This window comes from Pelecanus crispus, chromosome 1 (assembly GCF_030463565.1).
Source record: "Pelecanus crispus isolate bPelCri1 chromosome 1, bPelCri1.pri, whole genome shotgun sequence".
In the NCBI taxonomy this organism is placed as follows: Eukaryota; Metazoa; Chordata; class Aves; order Pelecaniformes; family Pelecanidae; genus Pelecanus; species Pelecanus crispus.
In genome coordinates, this window is record NC_134643.1 from 74,901,178 (window position 1) to 74,922,480 (window position 21,303).

The window sequence follows — 21,303 nt, forward strand, 5'->3', positions numbered from 1 at the left end:
CTTTCAGTAAGTGCCCCATGGTAGCAAGAACAATGCTGAAAATCAGCTGTGCTTCAAATGTTCACGAAGCTTCTGGAAGACCTGTGGCTTAATCAAGAACTGCACTCTGCACTACTCTGTTACAGGCTGCATCATGTTTGTGTTTTTTTCTCTTCCTCTTCCTCACATTATACCTGTTCAGCTCTATCATCTGATGCAAAGGGAGGAAGGGGCTGTGACATATTTTTTCAAAAGAATTAATTTTAAGGACCTCCTGTATTTGAAGAAGCTTTAAATTCTAGAGCTGATTTCCTGCTCTGTGGGAAGAAACAGATCTTTTGTCATTGATTCCATGAGGACAGGAAGCAATTCCAAGCACATACACATACGGTGTTAATAAGACACCTTAAAGTATAACAGAATATAACTTAAGTAACATAATTACTTTGGGGAAATATCCTTCCCATTTTTCTGTGACTGCAGAAGGTCCCAGATGGATAAAATGAGAGTAAGTCGTGTCATACAGATTAAATGGGTAGGAAACACTTGCAAGTGCTGGAGCACTGGTTTATGGTAAAGTTCCAGAAGCTCCCTCTATGCCTTATGCAGTAGGGAATAGTAATCGGGGGGGGGGGGCTGTAACAAAAGGGCTTCAGAAGTTATTGCATGGCCACCTGCAGACAGAGCTAAATATGAGGCAGTTCCAATCTAGAAGGTAAACATGAATGCACTATACTCAACGAAAGATACACCTAGTGTGACATATACCCTTATCAGCAGGGTTTTAAGTATGTTGTTTTCCCGAGACATTCAGGCTCTTTTCCTGAGACATTTAAGACATCCTAGGGCAATAGCTCACTGTCAGCGAACCCCAAATGGATACTACATTCATTGTAGCATTATATCTGAAAGAAATAAAAACTGGACAAAGACCAGGAAGAGCACATGGATGACTACGGTTATGTACCATTCAAAAAATAATTTGACAAGACATGAGAAGGTATAGGATTTAGCAGACAGCAATATGATGGCAAAATACTCACAAGTATCATTCTATCATGGTTAATGTATGAGTTATTCCCCTCTAGAGTGTATGTAATTGAAGTAACAAATCCTGATAACTTTTCCTTGTCCATGCTCTGTGTAAACCTTAAAACATCACCATAACACTGTGTTTTTCAAAAAATTATTTTTTTCTTTTTTTATTTGTTATTATTACCACAGCACCGAGGCCATGTCATAAACCAGGTTCCCAATATATTGACCATCTACACTATGCAGAATAACAAACAGTCCCTGCCTGAAAGGACTAACAGCATAATTCAATAAATTTATGGAAAAGTCAGGCCCAAAGAAGCTACAAATCCTATCTACAGTCATTGAGAGAGGCTGTGGCAGAAGCCATTGGAGAACTCCAGGATGAAATCTGGCATCACTGGAGTCAGTTGCAAAACTCTCACTATCTTCAGTGAAACCAGGACTGAAAACATACATTTCTGCTTCATAGCCCTTTGCTCAGACAATTCAAACCTGGCATTTCATTAAGTTTTCTTATTTCTACTCCTTGTTCTTTTGCACCAAACACATTTTTCCTGTAACTTCTGTTTATTAACTGATACTTTTATAATATGATTAGGATACAACTATGTGTAATTCTACTAATCTCTGTCCAAGTGTTCACTAGTTAAAGTATGAAATCTTTCACAAGGATAAATCCAAAATTTAGACTGCAAGGTTTTTTCACAATATGTCCTGCTTTGAAATGCTATTTCAATGCATCTTGTACTTTATCCTGCATTTCTACTGGTGCATTTAATAAGACTTGGCTTTCAGATTTAAGTTTCTTCTTTAAAATAAGGAGAATTAGTGCACTTGGGATGTATGACACTCCACGTAATATTGCTGGCAGGCCAAGATAGAGCCACCTGAAATAAAGGGTGATCTTCATTAAATATATCATTCATGAAAAAATAGCAAAACTATTCAGCATACATTCTTTTGTGACAATTGTCCAACCACTCTAAAGCTTGTGCCCTGATCTTTTTGGATCTCGCAGAAGAGGAATCAATATAAGAACAGAGAATATGTCAGTGTCAGCGAAATGGCTAGCTATATCACCCAACTTCAGGCAACTAATTTAGCCAGCAAAGTTAGCCACTGGTACCTTTATGGCTTTCTCCACAGGGGAAAGAGAGAGCCCTGAAAAGGGAAGCTCAGACTATCTGGCTAAAACTTCTGGGTATTCATGGGCTAGCATTCTTTTTCCAAATCAACCTCAACACAGTATTAAAAGGAATCAGCCTGAGGCCATTAGTTAGACAAGACTTTTCTTCAAAATTCCCACAGTACGCCTTGAAGGACTACAAAAGAATGAAGTGTAGTCAGTTTCCAACTTGGGTAACTATATCGTCTCTTTAAATTTCTCCTATATTTTAATTCAAGTACTATTTCAACCATTTTCCATTCAAAGATACTGTATAGTCAGCCATTAAGCATTTGACATCTTTCTCCATAAGGGCTTACTGCTTTTAATTTTTTTATCAGAAATCAGTGATTTAAGGTCTCGTCTCATGAAAGGCCATCAGTGAATGTAATTATGGCACCAGAACATTTCTGTTCAAAAGGTGTTCCAACATCTGAGGCAAAGGTTGCACTTGACAAATAAAGCCAATGCCAAAAAAAGTGTTGGGTCAAATCTCTAACACAGGAACAGTTTGTCTACTAGGAAAAGATAGAAGGCATACAATTATATCTCTATGCATGTAATAATATAGTAAGAAGGAGAAATGAAAATAAAGTACAAAATATACCTGTATGTGACAGTCATACATCCTACATGCTCCTTCTCCACCACAAGTCATAGTACCCCACTTCAAGCAAATGGTATCTATCAAAGCTCCAAAATAAATGGGAGATGGAATTCCAGCTAAAAAGGATATTATCAATGTTTTTGTGAATAGCGTATTTTTTCTGATTAGTAGATACACTATAGAACCTATGCTGCTTCGCACTTACTCCATCTGTCCTGTCCTCTTGCAGCATGAACCATGCTCTCTGTATTTCTTATGTTCTCTCTTCTTCCTTACCCACTTACCCTCAACCAAAGATTTTCTTTCCTGTTGCCTGTTTAACAGTATATACATGCTACAATATGGACTGTGATTCCAAAGCAAAATGCAACATTTTCTCTTATCAGTGAGATTGAGTATTGTATTTGATAAACATATAACAAGAGTGATGGAATGTAAAATGGCTTTCAGATGAACAGCAGATGTAGTCAGCCTGATACCTAGTATAAATAAATGCAGACTGAAAGCTGTTCTAATTTTTCATGCTGCCTAGATCTGTAAAAAAACCCAGATTCTTCCTGAGCAAAGGCACTCCATAGAAGGCTGCTCCTGTGACATGTCCATAGCCCCGATGTGATCCTTATCTAACTCTAGATGAGACCTAACTGTGCTTCTGAAGGGTGTTAGAGCTTTTCTTACCAAATACTCTTGAAGCTAGTCCATGGATACCCACTCCAAATGACTTTTCTTCAGGTTTTAGAGACCTGTATGATAATTACATTGTACACCAATTAGTAGAGGTGACATTAATAAGAAATGTTTAGCTCTGGTTTTTTTCAATCAAACTCTTCATCACATTAGGCTCAAACCATTCTAATTAGAGTACTGGTTGAAAGAGTTCATTATCCTCATTAGGTGACATTTGCTGAAGTTCCTTAAGACTGCCAAATCATGAAAGGAAAAGCTATTGCCCCAGTATCATCCACTTGGACTGAGGTCAGCGTGAAGTGCAAGACAGTGATGCCTTAATCAGCCTCATGTTGGTGTGATCAATAAACACATGGGTAACACACAGCTCTGAAGATCTCAGTGCACTGACTCAGCGGTCCTACATTAATTCAGGATACAGCTGATAGCCAGAAGCAACAACAGATTATAAAGCTGACATGACACTAAACCTGAACACAGCACAGAATTGACATCAGATCTTTCTATTCTTCCTCCCTCCATACACAAACTAACACACGTTTAATTCCTGGCAGTGTTTGACCTCAGAATAAAAAGTTCAGTAGGTTTCTTAAGATAAGAGCATTTTACTGTACCTTATTAAGACCATGTACCCAGGCATGGCTGCTAAGGAAAAAATGAAGCTGCAGACTAACGACAATATTAAAAAATAATGAAGCATCATGTCACAGTTTTCTTCTCCATCACACTGGCCCAGAATTGCAGAGACATTTTGAGATGAAAACCCTGAGGCTGCAACACAGGTGCAGTTTTCAAATACCTGTCAAAAGAGTATTTTAATCACGCAGACTTGTCAAAACTCACACATGAAGTGTGAAACTCGCACAGCTGGCACCTAACTGGCTCTCTCCTGCACTTGAGTGTTACACGTGTGCAGCACTGCACTGCAGCCTCTCTCCCCATCTGCCAAGCACAGGTCCAGCTACAGCCTGGTTAGCTCAGTTGGTTAGAGCGTGGTGCTAATAATGCCAGGTTCAATCACAGGTTCAATCCCTGCTCACTGCAGGGAGGTTGGGCTAGATGATCTCTCAAGGTCCCTTCCAACCCAAAGCATTCTATGATTCTATGATTCTACCCTCTGTGGTGTATGGGGTTAGAGAGCGGGAGGGAGCTATGGTCCTCTCACGCAGCTGGGACTATGCTTCCTCAAGGAGACCATGATTGAGAGAGCCCTCATACTTCTCAGCACAGCACTGGTCCTTCCAGTGACAATAGATCTGACCGTCTTTGTCATAACCTAGTGTGTGGTCTTTCATATGCCAGAAGAGAAGAAACCAGAGATGTTTGATTGAGGCTGGGTCGCGATATTCTCACTCAAACATTTGCTTCTACAGAAATCATTGAGATTATTGCCAGAATAAGGGCTCTCAATTGTCAGCCAAGGTGAGCAAGGGCATCAGTGTCTGGCCCTTACTATCATCTAATATTTCTGTAAAATATTTGAAGTACAGATGCTTTCTAAAATATGTATGATTTGGATTTCTATTGAACTCATTATTTTTGTTTGTTTTCAAACTAATTAGCGCCTTTTTTTTTTAACAGAATATGTATTATTAATTAAGATAATAAATGTTCTGTAATACCTGGTTACTTGTTTAAATCTACAGGGTAAAAGAGATTATTAAGTCCAGAATTTCATTTTGGCTGAAGTGTTCTTGTGCACTGAGGTTTCCAACTGGCAATACCTTGAGAATAATTTCTCACTCCATTTTGAGCATTTAAGATTCCTTCAATTATTAGAAGAAATGGAGGCTTCTTCATTATATTCTTTAATTTAAACTTAAATTCATTTTCATAGTTAGTTTGGAATTTCTGTTGCAACTCAATGAATTTGTCCAACTCTATTTATCACCTTATATATCCAATTAAATGTACATGTATGGATATTTCCCATCCTATATTGATATGGGTATTTCTCACCTACTAGATTTCATAGTTACAGCACAATAAAATATATGCTTTAACACATTTTTTCCAGTTCCTCTTGAGGCTTTACACCCAGCAAGACAAGGTGACACATATGTGATTCCATTCTTCCCACAAACAGGGTCCCATATTTTAAGTGAGCAATCACAATCCCTGTTGTAGCCAGCAAGTAGAGTATTTTCTGCGTATGAAATTTGCTCTATTCTGAAATACATTTAGAAGATTAATAAATATTTTGGTAATGAAATACCTACAGTAACAATTACCTTCGTAATTGGTAAGATTCTATTCTAGCTCAAGTGTTGATCCAGGACACAATCCTACATGCTCCTATCCTGGAGTCATGCCTTTGTATCTTTCTAGAGGATGTTATATTATACTGTATTATGTTATATTACATTATATTAATATTATCAATTCATAGATAGGTATGCATACCCTACAGCATTTCTCTCATCTATCACATGTATGTTCTTCATTGTCTATAAGCATTACATATACCTACATCTGCATTTTACAGACGTACAACCCCTCCCAATGATTAATGGCAGGCTTCAAATCAAGAAAGTGCAGATAAAATATCCTCTGACAACTCAATAGTAATCAAATTCCAGTAAACCAGCATAAGATAAAGGGGTTTGTCCCTCTGTAATTCTGAAATTGCATTCATGTATGCCTAATTTGATCAACAACAAATTATTTTTACCTGCAGTTACATGACTTGAATGTATAATTATATTAGCAAAAGAATTAATATGGATATGCAATTGCATGAGTCTTGATGTGGATATCTTTTTTAATACACTTTATTGTTTAAAACAGGGATAACAGAAGATAAACCTATTGTCTCATGCAAGTAAAAAGCCTTGAGAATTTAGATCATGAAATTAAAATGTTGCAAAACTATGGAGTCCCTGGCTGATTCTTGACAAGAAAAATCATTCCAGTGTCTTAAGATTAAGTCCTCTTGTGTCCTAAAGAACATACCCTTCATAGGAAACTGTTAGGCCAGCAACTGGTGAAGTATCACAGACAGTCCAATAGGCAGCAAAGTAGAGAAGGTATTCCAGTAAAGATACCCAAAATGCTATGTTCGCAGCCTGATAGATATTTATCTTGAATTTCTTCATGAATAAGCCTCCAAAAAAATATCCAATGCATATAACTGGCAAGTTGTAAACACCTATTTAAACAAGTGAAACTTCCATGTTAAAGAAAAAGGAGACCATCAAAGCTACTTGTGAGGGAAGACTGTGTTTGGCAAAGACACATATAGTGCCTGTGACTGAATAATTTAACTACAGTCAGAAATGGGTCTCTACTGTTCTCTTGCAGACCCAAAACGTCTGCCAAAGTCATCAGCAGTTGGGAACTGGTTGGAGAGCGAGCTAGAGGGTAAAACTGAAATGGTTCACTGGAAAATTGCAATCTAGAGTTGCAATCTAGTTCCAACACACACACACACACAAAAGAAAACACAGGGTTTCAATACAGTCTCCCTAGCTGAGAGAGAAACTCAGTGGGAAGATAAGCTACTGGAGCACATCTTGGTACACACTGAGCATCACAAAAAGGAGGAACAGACTTTCAGTTTTGATATGAGATTACTGAACATGCTCTCATGCTTCTTTGCTGTTTGATACTTTAATGAAGCAAAGACTGACTGAAAGACATCTAGGAAGTAGCCGTCTGAAAAACAACCCTGCAGTGCAATGTCAATGCAACACAGATAAGATCTGTGATAGTTACATGCCTTTGGATGCACAGCTTCAAAACACTGGTAACGGAGGGCAACAGGAATACTCATAAAAGGTCTGGCAGATTCTGTGTGGCAGGTTTTAAAGCAAATGGTGCAGCTACTGTGAAAGATGAGCACTGAGTTAAGGAACAGAACTATGGCTAGATGTATTTTAAGATGTTTCTTCTATAATGATTAGATAAATTCTAGCCTAATTAAGTCACTGCAGTTAAATAAGGGAACTGAGAATTTAAGACATGATAAAGTGGAACCATAGAAAAGCTCCTACAGTTTCAGGATTTTGCTTTGTGCTACAACTATTTGCCATTACCATTTCCCAATGCATGACACCTTCTTGTCCTCACTCATAAAAAAAAAAAAGCTGATAAAGAGGAGACAAAAAAGACAAGCTGATAAAGAAGAGACAAAAAAAGACAGCTATTGGGGCGGTGCTTTCCTTCCACAGAGTTCTGCATATAAAAGAGGATCTGAGGCTTTCAGAAGGCCCAAGACCAATACCTGAGGAGTGGAGATGATGGAAAATGTTGAAGATCACTGGCAATTTTAGCTGTGCACAGGTTCAACCCATCTATGCCTTAAGAGTTCTAGAGATGTCATTTTCATGAACATGAAATCTACCCTCTACTTTATAGTATACTTTTTAGTCAAGAAAATAGAATCAAGATAATTGGGCCCATGCTCTCTTGATGCAAATTAGCATATGGTCCTTAAGATCAGTGGTGCAAGTTTTACATCAGCTGAACTTTCTGGGACAATTCAAAAGATGGGAAGTAGATTATTAAATTCTGCACACAAAATCAGGAGATGCTTAGCAGAAAATGCATGATTATTTAGAAATGCTTTGTAGTGTGGAATCTCTCATTTGTAGAAGCATTTGACCTTCGTATGTATATGTATACACATACACATGAATATATATATAAAAATAGAGAGAATTTGCATAGAGACATCACTACTTGGTAGAACACAGCAAAGCAAAATGCAGACGTACCAATTAAAAAGATGGCATCCGATGCAGATTTTCCAAACTGCTGTTCCAAATATTTGGGCATGAAGGATACCACGCCATTGAAGGCACTGAACTGTAACACAGTTACGCATATAAATAACATATAAACTGGGTTGTGAAACAGAGCCCTGAGGAACGGGATGAAATCTGGAATGAAATGACGTAACAAGTTTGTGTGATGCTTTATGAAATGAATCACCCATTGCTCAGTGTGGCTGAGGGCAGAAGAGAGAAACAGAAATGGTCCTGAACTGAATGAGACTAATTCTTGTGCTTTGCCAGACACCACAGGCCAAAGATTACGTGCTTAGCCCAGGCTACCCCAACATGTCTCTTCTACGCAAAGATAACCACGCACACACACACACATATGCACACTAATGCGTGCTGCTGCTTATAAAATATCACAGTAATAATCTTGTCGTAAAAGTTTCCTGAAACTTTTTAGCTGTATAGTGACCAAACTTTTCACCTACAGATTTGCAGCAGCAGCTACTACCCCACCATTCCTACTCCTTTCTCTCTCATCCCATGCCCTCAGAGCCTTCACCAAAACCTCCCCTCCACCTGGCATGCAAAGGGAGTACAAGGGGGAAGGGGTGCAAACGAACTAGATAGCTATGACAACCTGTCCCCAGAGACCTGATCACTGATTTTGGTTATTGCTGCTGTCAGTGATGGGGCAGAAGAGGCCTGAAGAAGGAGGTGACCACAGTTATTCCCATTGTACTCTCAAAGTCTGGATCCTCCAGTCTTCAGCCAAGTAAGCATCTGAGAAACTAATTTACACAGGTCTTTTCTCTGCATAATGCCTATTAAATCAGGATCTGAATGATAAAAAAACCCACAATTCCTCTTTGTCTAACATTCTCTATTAATTAATGTGCTGAGCTATTGTCAAGGAACTCTGCAGAAAAACATAAGCATCTGTAAAATAATGACTGTGCTTTATCGAAAGTGGGCACCACTTAGGAAGGATATATATCTTTCAGAGGTAGGCATGTATCTTACTAGGAGAGGATCTGTATGTAAGTCTTGCAAAAATGAGTCAAATATCCAAAACTCTATAAATAGCTTGTATTATTTATATATGCCATGCAGTTTATAATGAGATCTTTATGAAGAAGAGATTAATTTTAGCTATAAATACTTCAATTTTCAACTTGAAATCCTTCGGGATATTAAAAAGCTGTCTGAACATAGAATCATAGAATCATAGAATCATTTAGGTTGGAAAAGACCTTTAAGATCATCCAGTCCAACCATTAACCTGACATTACCAAGTCCACCACTAAACCAATTAAGGGTAGAGTAGCAATTTCACGTTTCCTGGCTTGGCAGCTGGATTATTTATAATGAAAGTAAAAACTAGGAATCATTAAGATTGGAAAGGACCTCTAAGATCATCAGTCCAATCAGTCCTGGTCAACTGGCTCTAAGTGGCCCTGCTTGAGCAGGGGGTTGGACCAGGTGACCTCCAGAGGTCCCTTCCAACCTCAACCATTCTGTGAAATGAAAAGATTCTTAATTCAGTATATTCAGGGACAGTGGACATTCACACTAGCACAAGGAGGGAATGACGATGAAAACATAAGCTCTGAAGGGACTCTGGAGTATCAGGACCCACAATCTGAACTAGGAACCTTTCCTCACCAGAGCAGTACTTCATTCATGGATTCATTTAAGGCTACAATGACAGCAGAGAAAGATGCTGTGTTTATCAAAATGAAGCTGCAACATCAGCCAAGATCTGATACTCACTCTGAGTATGGTGAATTTGCAGGACTCATCTTGAAACACCATGGAGAGGTAGCTGGCACTTGGCACTTACTTTCTCAAAATGAAGATCCTGTCAAGGGGCCCTGAGCTGGGTACACAGAATCATGAGATTACTCTGAAGATCATAACCTTTGACATTTTTTATTCACTTACGTTTCCAACTAGCACAAAAAATGGAAGGAAAAAAATACACAGATATATAGATCTGAAAGACCACAGATGTGAATGTTGCTAACGGTAACATGATTAAATGTAAGTCAGTCAAATAGATCCTTGTTCAACAGCCATTAAAAGTTTATGAGACACTTAAGCACCTGTCAATTCCCTTTTATGGCTTTAAGCTGGACTCCAGAAATATGCAAGACTTGTGCTGGTTTCCTGCTTTTCTGCACAGTAAATGTGGGGTACAATTAACTAATGTCTGCAGCTTGTCCACAGCTCACTGAGGTGTAATATTCTTGATGAGATCTCAGTGCATTAATCCTCTACCAGGAAGAAAAGCTCCAGATCTACATACACCTGAAATGCAGGAGGGGGAAAGGAGTGAATTCAGATCCTGGACCTATGACATTAGCTTTCATCCTCTGCAAGGAGCCGTTCTAAATCCCTGAACAAATCCTTTGTACTACAGAGAGATGAAAAACAGAGTATGCATTTCATACCTTGGACCCATCTTTACTTACAAAAATACACGACATAGTTCACACCTAAGGACTAAATTAAGAAGGAAATAAAATACAATACAACTTGCCTTTAGCAATTTCATACATGGTCTGTTTGGCTTCATTTTTATCATTTTCTTGCAATAGTGCTACACTTTTTTTACTCATCTCCTCAGGTTCTTTGTTTTCTCCTTCCTTCATAAGTGTCTTGGGCAAAAACCAAAAAGGTATTCCTGTGAGAAGATTCAGTGATGCACAAATCAAAATGCCCAGCCACCATGCTCCAACCCAGCGGGCATCAGTAGCTGTTATAGTTATGTCCTCTATTAAAAACAAACAAACAAACAAAAGAAGAAACCACACATCTTACATTAGTTCAGAAACATTCTTCGCTGTCATTGTGTGTTTTCCTAGTCATCTCTGACATGTGATATATTAAAAGCATTTTAAATATTCTTAAAATGAGGCTGATGAAAGAGAATGTCTCCAGTTTTCTTTTCTAATGTTGCTAATTTTCTGGCAAATGTCAGTGTTTTTTATTAAATAAATTCTAGTCCTTTCCCATGTTAAGCCAGATGGCACAATTGTTCATCAAATAATTTATATGCAGATTCATTTGTGTATATGTGAATTCAGGCCTTTTATTGACTTTAATATTATACACAGATTTTTCGTTCTAAAAGAATCATCAGCAAACTCAGATAAAATGAAGACACCTCATATTAGCAAAGAAACATCTTTTAGTGTTGATAAATACACCATCATGCCTACTGATTTATATGTAAGATTCTATATATTCATCCATTATCTGCATCTACTGATCCCAGATCAACAAACAGTTCTGCACAGAATGATGCCAACAAGAAACCAAGGAAGGGGCCGATTACAGTTGCTGTATGTAGACATCCTAAAGTATGAAAAGGAGAAAACATACTAAATTAGAACTGGGACATAGTTATTTTCTTGGAATTGTTATGTATGTTTAGGACAGCTCTACTGAATTTGCACCTAAAAATGGCCTCATTTCAACAAGTTCATCTCTAGTTAAATTACACGTTCTACAGTATTATTATTTTGATAAGGCAGTAATGTCTGTCTTCTCTCTTCCTTTATTGGACTGAAGGGAGTCATAATAACCCTCTCTTTTGCTTTTGTTTATGTGTGTGTGTGTTTGGGGGAAGGGAATTATCACAATAGCATAGATTTACCCAGGTAGAAAGGTGAATTCTCTACTTTGGCAAAATCCTCCAAATACGAAATGCCTAAAGGCATGACAGGAGTTTCACCTATTCCTCGTACTATGTTTCCAACCATCACAAATATCCACAGCAAGGACCCAGGCTCTTTTTCACATTCTGTGAATAAAATAAAAAGCCAGAATTAATGTTTTAATTACATCTATTAATTAAATTCTAGAGATGAATAAAAACAATTGACTATCAGCTTAAACTTTGATGGGTAGCTCTGTCCTGTAAAACAGGTAAATAAGTAGTCACTTCAAGATACTTGAAAGGCTCCAGGACTGGAAGAAGCTGTTGCACTTTCTGGAGTAAAGCTTAAATCCCATCCCTCTCCATGCCATACCTTGTCCAACCACGTGGCAGTCCAACCACTGCATAACCTAGGCCCTGCCCTTTACGCCTTTCCCTCAGCAAAACTCCCATTTTCATGTCAGTGGAGAGAAGACAATGCCTGAACATCAGTGATGAAGAGATGAAAAATCATGCCTGACTAACCTGATCACCTTCTACAACAAAGTAATACTTTCTGTTGACATGGGGAGGGCAGTGGGTGTTGTCTACCTGGACTTCAGCAAAGCATTTGCCACTGTTTCACATAGTCTCCTCCTAGACAAACTGGCAAGATACAGACTAGAGGGACAGCCTGCGAGATGGGTGGGAAATTGACTCATAGGCCACACTCAGAGGGCGGTGATCAATGGCTTTTACTTAGGCTGGCAGCCTGTTACAAGTGGGGTCCCCCAGGGACCAATACTGGTCCCCACACTATTCAACATCTTCATAAATGATCTGGATGATGGGATTGAAAGCACTCTTACCAAGTTTGCTGATGACACCAAACTGGGTGGTGAGGTGGACACATCAGGAGGGAGAGCTGTCTTACAGAGAGACCTGGACAGTCTGGAAAAATGGGCTAGCAAGAACAGTATGACCACCTCTCTGAAATTCAGGAGTCTTTTGCAATGATTCAGGTAATTGTTGCATAAAACCCATACATTGTTATTTGATTATAAGAACTTTATCTGAAATAAACCAGAAGACCTCATGATTTCACAGTGAGGTGCCACCATTTGCTTCCAAAAAAGCCATGCCACTGCAGAAGACATGGTGATGTTCTAACTTTGCATGGAATGAGATTTCTGAGCTTTCCAGACTCTTTGCCTTGATTCAGACTGCTAGCTTCTGGTTTACTAATGTTCATAAGCCCCCATAAAAGCACATGGAGAGTAAATTCGTCTGTGTCTACATCATTGGCTGTTTCCTGGTAACTTCAACCAGCGCTCTGTACAGCAGTCCTCAGCACCTGGAAACCACAGCTTAGACCCTTACCTCAAAGCTTTGTTCTAGCACTACAGATTTTTGCCTTGCACATCAATGACCTCCATATCCAGAAATTTCATCTGTCCTGATGCTATCTGTTCAGGTATTCAATTTCAGATTTGGAACATCTTGAGGACAATGCAAATTCTGATTTGGCAAATAATATACAAATTCTACCATAACTGGTGCATGTCACCAAATGTTACAGAAAGGTTTTCTATCTCCACCATTCCTCTGCAACTCAGAAGGTCAGTGTTTCCATGAGCAGGCACCCACTGGAACACAGCCCACAATCTGCCCATCTGGGCACTGCTCTGAGGAAATTTCTAACTTACTGTGACCTCTATACAGCTCTCGATCAAAATCAAGATCCATTACAATATAGAGAGTTGTGTTAAATGGGGTTAAGTCCAGTTGGCAGCCGGTCACGAGCGGTGTTCCCCAGGGCTCTGTTTTGAGGCCAGCCTTGTTTAATATCTTTATTGATGATCTGGATGAGGGGATTGAGTGCACCCTCAGTAAGTTTGCAGATGACACCAAGTTGGGTGGGAGTGGTGATCTGCTGGAGGGTAGGATGGCCCTGCAGAGGGACCTGGACAGACTGGACCGATGGGCCGAGGCGAACTGTATGAGGTTCAACAAGGCCAAGTGTCGGGTCCTACACTTCGGTCACAACAACCCCAGGCAACACTACAGGCTTGGGGATGAGTGGCTGGAAAGCTGCCTGGCCGAAAAGGACCTGGGGGTGTTGGTAGACAGCTGGCTGAACATGAGCCAGCAGTGTGCCCAGGTGGCCAAGAAGGCCAACAGCATCCTGGCTTGTATCAGGAATAGTGTGGCCAGCAGGAGCAGGGAGGTGATTGTCCCCCTGTACTCGGCGCTGGTGAGGCCGCACCTGGAATACTGTGTCCAGTTTTGGGCCCCTCAATACAAGAAAGACATTGAGGTGCTGGAGTGTGTCCAGAGAAGGGCAACAAGGCTGGTGAAGGGTCTGGAGCACAGGCCTTATGAGGAGCGGCTGAGGGAACTGGGGTTGTTTAGCCTAGAGAAGAGGAGGCTGAGGGGAGACCTTATCGCTCTCTACAACTACCTGAAAGGAGGTTGTAGCGAGGTGGGTGTTGGTCTCTTATCCCAAGTAGTTAGTGATAGGACGAGAGGAAATGGGCTTAAGCTGCACCAGGGCAGGTTTAGGTTGGAAATTAGGAAAAATTTCTTTACAGAAGGGGTGGTCAAGCATTGGAACAGGCTGCCCAGAGAGGTGATGGAGTCCCCATCCCTGGAAGCGTTCAAAAAACAGGTAGATGTGGCACTTCGGGATATGGTTTAGTCTAGTCTACCCTTGATTGGTTTAGGTGGGCTTGGTAGTGTAGGTTAGTGGTTGGACTGGATGATCTTAAAGGTCTTTTCCAACCTAGACGATTCTATGATTCTATGATTCTATCTTAAGGGTCTTTTCTAACCTAAATGATTCTATGATTCTATGATCTGGCCAGCCTGCTGAATCTATCTGAGGGTCTAGCTCTCATTTATTCACATCTGTCCTCCTACATAACTCAACATAATAATACTGTGCTGCAGCACAATCGTGTTTTTCCCACATCAGGACAGTTATCATGAACTATAATGACATTTAGTACTTTCTTTCTCTCCCTGACCTTGGATTTCTTCATCCCCTACAGTCCGCTTCAGATTCCACTGTTCTCTATGGCCCACTTTGTCACACTGAGACTTCTCATTGCCAGTTTGTTAATAAATAAAAACCATCTTTGTTAGCAGCAACTGATGACCTGCTAAATAAAAGGATTACTATTCAGAGATCAAGCCTGGAACTCCTGTATCAATGTCAGACTGCTGTCAGCAAACACGCACATGTGGTCAAATTCAAACCAGTTTTTGCATCACACAAGAAATGGACTCATACATATGAACGTCACAGTTTTGCTTGTCCATAAACTATTAGAGAAACACTTTACCCAAGTATAGTCATAGGCTTGAGGACGTATGGGTTCCAGTGTGTACATTGAATGGCTGTGTAATTTAGAAGAAAACGCTTTACCTATTCATACCTTAATTTGTGCATTTATAAAATGAAGAAAAACAGTATCTGAAATCTTCAAATGAAGGATTAATACCAAGTGCTATTAAGTATACACTTTTCTCAACTTTTCATTGTGAAGATGGAAAAATTAATGACTTAAGTGACATGTAGTCTTGGAAAGCTTGGAAGCCACACCCATTACTAAATGCAGACACAAAAAACTACAGTACAACACTATGGTTTGATGTCACTGTGTACATACAATATTACAGCAGTGTGATTCAGCTTTAGCACACATTGATGGAACGCTATCACAAAATATCACAAATAACTGTGGGATTCATCTCACCTAACTTTTGACATCCACCAATCATCTAAGTTTCCAACACTGAGTAGGTGCATGCAGGAGGTAATCTGACCCACCCTAAAGTAAAAAGCATGGATGTCCTTACAGCAAGGGACACACTTTGCAAGAGCTCTGTAGTCTCCTTTGACCAACTATCAAGGGAGGCTAAAGAGATGGTTCAGACTAAATGCTTCCCTTTGAGGTAGCTGAAGACTCAGGAGATTAATCCCATCCGCAGTGTGAGGATTTTGTGTGTGATCATTTAACAGTTGCCTCTGAGCCTTTTGACTTCATAGTAGTTACTTTATATGTATGTTGCTAGTGCACATACATATTTCAGTCTCCCAGATAAGTTTTAGCCTAGTTCAGACTATTGTCTCTTTTCTCGAAAAGGAAGTGGGATCTGCTTTTTTTTGCTCTGTTTCTCATTCTTTTATTTCCTGTGTGGTACAATGAAAAAGCATCCTGATGCTTTTACCCGTTGTCCAAATACTTTTCCCACCTCCTCACAGTATCATAGTATTTCAAGTCAAAAAGAGGAACATTTGTGAGAACAACCTGGTGTTATATTTCCCTGAAGTGGACTGACAGGGATGTTAACTGAGCTGTTCAGATACTGTAAAAACTGCATGAAAAAAGCTACAGCTCTGGAATCACAGACTAAAGAACCAAGAAGGCTACGAGATTTCCTGACCTCTAGTTTCTATGCCTGATCAAAAGCAGGATCCTGAAATAATTGCTAATAAAAATAAAATCCTATTTACATGAACACTATAAAAAATGAGGAAGAAGTATTAGTGGACATAGGAAGAGTCATACCTGTTGATGGTTCTTCTGTAGGTAAAGAGAACAAGCTTTGATTAACAAGGCACAGAGGCATGACTGAAAAATTCTCCTGTGGTGAAATACTGCTTTCAATATGATACCTGTTTGAATCAAAGGAAAGCATTTATAGGTTAAGAAGAAACACATCAGAACCACCTCATAAATCTGTACTTCAGTAATGAAGCTATCTATAAGAAGAGTGTGTAGCTATATGAAGAAGGAAACCCAGGTCAAAACTTAACTGTGCCTCAGTAAAAATCAGGCTAGGAACAAAGGAACTGTAGCAGGGAATCAACCCAGTATTTTACCCAGACTGTTATCTAGCTTCTAACCTAATCTTGTAACAGATGCTTCAGGAGAAGTTGATGAAACACCCCAATGAAATCCCTCATATCATCTTCTCTCTTACTCTTCTTACATTCTAATCCAATTTACACCCTAAGCAGAGGGTGCCACCAAGGCTGTCAGAGCCATACCACATTGGACATAACATGATAAAAGATCTTTTCTCAAAAGATATCTCACTGATTAAAATATAGACAAGCCTAAATGATTATTTTGTTAAGCTAAGCAAAAATAGTGAAAAAGCAGTTAAAGAACCATTATGGTCTGTAAAGTTATAGAATCATAGAATCGTTTAGGTTGGAAAAGACCTTTAAGATCATCCAGTCCAACCATTAACCTACACTACCAAGTCTACTAAGCCAATCAAGGGTAGACTAGACTAAAAAGGGTAGACTAGACTAAAAGGTCTTGCCAACACAGCAATCAGGTAGGATCTGTCATCCAGGCTCCAGACTAAAGACATCTTTAAAAATTATCTTGTATTGCCCATCCAAGCAGATAAGAGCTAGTAGTGTCATGTGATAGTATCACAGAGGTCACTGTTTCTTCAGAGAGTCCACACAAGAGGTAGCACAAGGATGAAGGCAAGGTAAGGGCAAGGGAAGGTGCTCAGCAGAGCGGTGACTCTCCTCAGGAAGTGATGACTGACTTTTGAAGCCATCTCAGAAGCAAAACAAAACAAGCTGTTTTACAATTATCATATAGTACCCATGCTCAGCAATATCTCTCTCCATAAGCAATACTATTTCAGTGGGAGAAGTTACGGATTAAAACAAGTAAGGATCACAGAAGCTGCAGTAAGCTAAGCAAAATACTCACCTTCCAAATAGGAAATGAGGAAGTGATATCAAAAGACATCCAAATGACAGAATTGTGCAGCCCAAAGCAATTATTCTGGGTCTGTGAAGCTTTGCTCCAAAGTAACTCACAAATGCTATCAGCAGCAAGTTGCCTGCAAAAAGAACATGGTCCTTATTTACAAACCAAGGCATCCTTATATCTTTTAAAGTGCAACAGAAATTTGAGTATGCCTTGTTAGCTCAACATCTCTTACTTCTGTCTTGTAGAAACTGTAACTAGACAGGGAACTGCCTAAATGATGCAGTAATTCCCTCCTATCTGTGATCTTTTTCTGGGAGAGTTACATCACGTGGAAAGAACATGAGAATAGAAGGCAGAGCGGAAAAGAGATGATGGTGAAAGAGATTTTTGGCTGCACCTATGTAAAGAAGAAATTTCCCACTACTTTACATAGAGACCAGGCTCAAAAGCTGCAGAATAATAGCTGGTTTAGGAAGTTATTCTCCTAGGATACTCTATTTTGCAATGTGTGGGAAAATACAGAAGTATATATCCAAGTGGTTTTGTACTGAAAATAATAAACACAAGATGACATGTAGAGAAAAAATGAACAAAAAATTAATATTAATTTCAGTAATAGCTTAAGAGGAATAAAAAAATACAGATTTTTGTACCTAGTACCATTTAAATATACACATGGGCTAAGAATCTTCATTCTTTCCTCCTCCACTTTCACTGCAGAATCAGTTGATTTTCTATACTCTTCATTTATTGCTACATAACTAAGAATCAAGCTTCATGTTATGAATCAGGTCCTATAAAAATAACAATTTAGTAATTGTACACCTACTAATTTTGCGATCTTTTTGTCAGAAGAACAAAACCATGTGTCTGAGACATGAGCATCAAGCTCTGAAAGAAGATAATGTCTTTTTTATGCATGATTGCTGGACAGGTTGTATTGAACTACTGGCTTGAATGACACTTAAAGATGTACACTTACTTGGTCCTAATAAGTTCCTTATGTTTGCCACATACACTGACTCTTAACAATTTCAAATACTAATATGATTATTCACAGTTATTTTACATACTTGGAGATAACAATGCCGCAACTTGTTATAGGAAAGTGCATATGAGAGGATAATTTGTTTAAAATAATAAGTCTTTTACATACTACTTCATTAATCTTGGCCATTTCATATTTCTTAAAGTCTCTTCCTTATCAAAGAATATATTCTGGGTATTTCTTCTCTATCATAACTTTGAGCTGCTCCATCAGACTGCTTTGCAGGCAGCAGCATGGTGCTGCCAACAGCTTCTTCTTCTTGCACATGCAGATATAGGAGACCAGGAAAAAGGGGGGAAGGAGCTTTGTCTCCCCTCCCCACCAGTGTATATGAGCCTGTGCAGATCATTTCCTCAGCTGAGCCAGGGATAATAAAGATCCATATTGTGACTTTAAGGGTATAAAACACATCCTGTAAGGATCTCTATTTAGATGGGTTTGAAGCTATCAAGCCTTTTGTTTGGCTTTTGTGGCAATGACAACACTGTCATTGTCTGTCACTGGGCAGTAAAACTGATAGGCAACGTAAGGGTCACTAACAGGAGAACTGGAAACTTTCTTTACAGTTGTGCAAGTACGAAATCTTGAAATATTATTGAGTTTGAGTAAGGAGACAATCCACTCCAACCAGCTTTGAGGTGACTGATTAAAAGAACTGTAAAACGCTAAATATGACCATAAATTCAAACAAAGTTTATAAAATCTTTCTGGTTTGTTACTTGATTCAGTACAAAGCTCATAAAGCAGTTCTATTTTGTTAGTTGGTCTGTCATATCTTAAGATAGTGCAGAAATTAGCTGAACCAGCTTTTAATCCTAAACTTCCTCGTTAAGTTGTCCTGTTAGTTTCCAAGACAGTAAATATGTATGTACCAGCTGAAACAGTAGGATAGATTTGGTCACTGTTGTCACATACAGCAATCGACAGATTGCTGTGGACATGAGAGTCACTAATACATGCTTAGCCAACATATTATATTTTCAAAGAATAAGAAATATTAAAATGAGTGATTACCAATTTCAAAGCTTCCATTAATGATCCCCACTAACAAAGCAGGAATATTAAATTGTTTCTCTATTTGTGTGTACATGCTGTTCATGTAAGCACCAGACATCGTTTTACCACCAAATGCAAGTGATAGCGCCAGCAGAAATACCTAGGAAGGAAAAAGGAGAATGCATAAAGAATTCAAAGTTATATACGTAGATTCCTATGTATATGGGGTTATTTTCCCCACCAAAGATGTGCTTCCAGATAAAACAAGTGAACAGTGCTGATCCACTGATATGTGTGTAAATACAAGTTCAAATCCTATCATCTATCCTTGTCCGCAGAGTTATGGTTTCACTAAACCAAAAAAATGAAGAAAGATTTCGTTCTTCACCTGCTCCCATTAACGAAGACTGTCGTCATAAACCTTAAGCCCCATTGCCCCAGCCAAGACAGGCGCAGCACAGCCTCTCTCACCGTGTGTCTGCTGCAAGATTGCCATCTGCAGGACTGCATAATGTTTGCAGCCAGACCAGGGTGCAAAGACCTCCGCACCCTTTGCTCATCTGAATGACAAATTACTTGCAGAACTACGATCGTTTTCTTTGATGGAATTACTTGATCGAGTATGTGCTCTCCCACATCAGTAGAGGTCATGAGCCCAGAACAAGGAATTTCAAACAGAAGTAGTAAATAGCGTGTCCTTTTTACAAGAATCTAGTAGCAATTGACAGTAAAAAAATTAATATGAATATATGCAATGGTATTCAAGTCCTTTTAACTTTAAGGTTCTTAATAAACATTATTTATGAAATAAAATCAATAGTATTTTTAAATACATCCACTGCAAATTCTAAAAAGCGTAAGTAGTGTATTTGGACTTTGAATTACTATTAAAAACAAGCTATTTTACAACATTTTATAGAGATTCTTGACAACTTGCATAGTATAGGGTACATCAACAGCCAATTTTTACTGCCATGTCATAGCTGATAGGGCTCATTTCACAGGTTTAAGAAGGAATGGTAAACATGTCAGACTAGGGGGATTACACAAATTCAGAGGTGGAGCTTCAAAGGAGCAATCAACCGCACCTCCAACACATCACAAAATGCCAAGTTCAGGGACATAAAAAGCAACACATGATTGCTTACAAACTTGCTTGACCTTGGTTAAGGTATTAAGGATAAGGAAAGAAGCAGAACTTACTCATTCATTTCATCTAGATAGTAACTTCTACCAAACCACTATAAGTACAAGCAATTACAGTTGTGTGTTCATAAAAAATTACTAAAATATTCTGTACCTTCAGCTTGGAAATGCAGCAGAATTTGTCCACTGCATGTGGCTTCTCAGCTTCTTTCATGTTGCCTTTTTTAATTGATCCCAATGTCTGTTTCTGAGTCTGTCCAATGATCCTCTTACAGTGTTGAAAAAGACAAAAGAAAAAAATATTTTTGTCCCATGTTTGCAAAAAATCAGATTCCTTCTAAGATACTTGATATTTGAGCATCTTCTTTAAATAAATGCAAACTGGATTCCAACAAAACTGGATGCCAACAAAAGCTACAAGCCTATAAACTTTATTCTAATCATGAAAATTTGACATGTGAATGTCAACAACGTAACAGCTAGCTATTTCTCATAAAATACTGAATGCTGTCAGCAGCACACAACC

At 38.9% G+C, this 21,303-nt stretch overlaps 1 protein-coding gene across 1 annotated transcript; it reads right to left on the bottom strand.

Moving 5' to 3' along the window:
• Positions 1–1,744: 1,744 nt before the first annotated feature.
• SLCO1A2 (solute carrier organic anion transporter family member 1A2) lies at positions 1,745–21,027 on the bottom strand. The gene is made up of 15 exons (XM_075705540.1): positions 20,932–21,027; positions 19,650–19,791; positions 17,585–17,717; positions 16,415–16,521; positions 11,859–12,005; positions 11,457–11,557; positions 10,740–10,971; positions 8,192–8,356; positions 6,429–6,624; positions 5,481–5,645; position 5,356; positions 4,091–4,275; positions 3,468–3,532; positions 2,790–2,905; positions 1,745–1,921 (listed from the first exon to the last, which is right to left on the bottom strand). Exons 1-15 carry the CDS (start codon positions 20,989–20,991, stop codon positions 1,745–1,747), a joined length of 1,992 nt encoding a protein of 663 aa, XP_075561655.1. The 5' UTR covers positions 20,992–21,027.
• Positions 21,028–21,303: the final 276 nt, after the last annotated feature.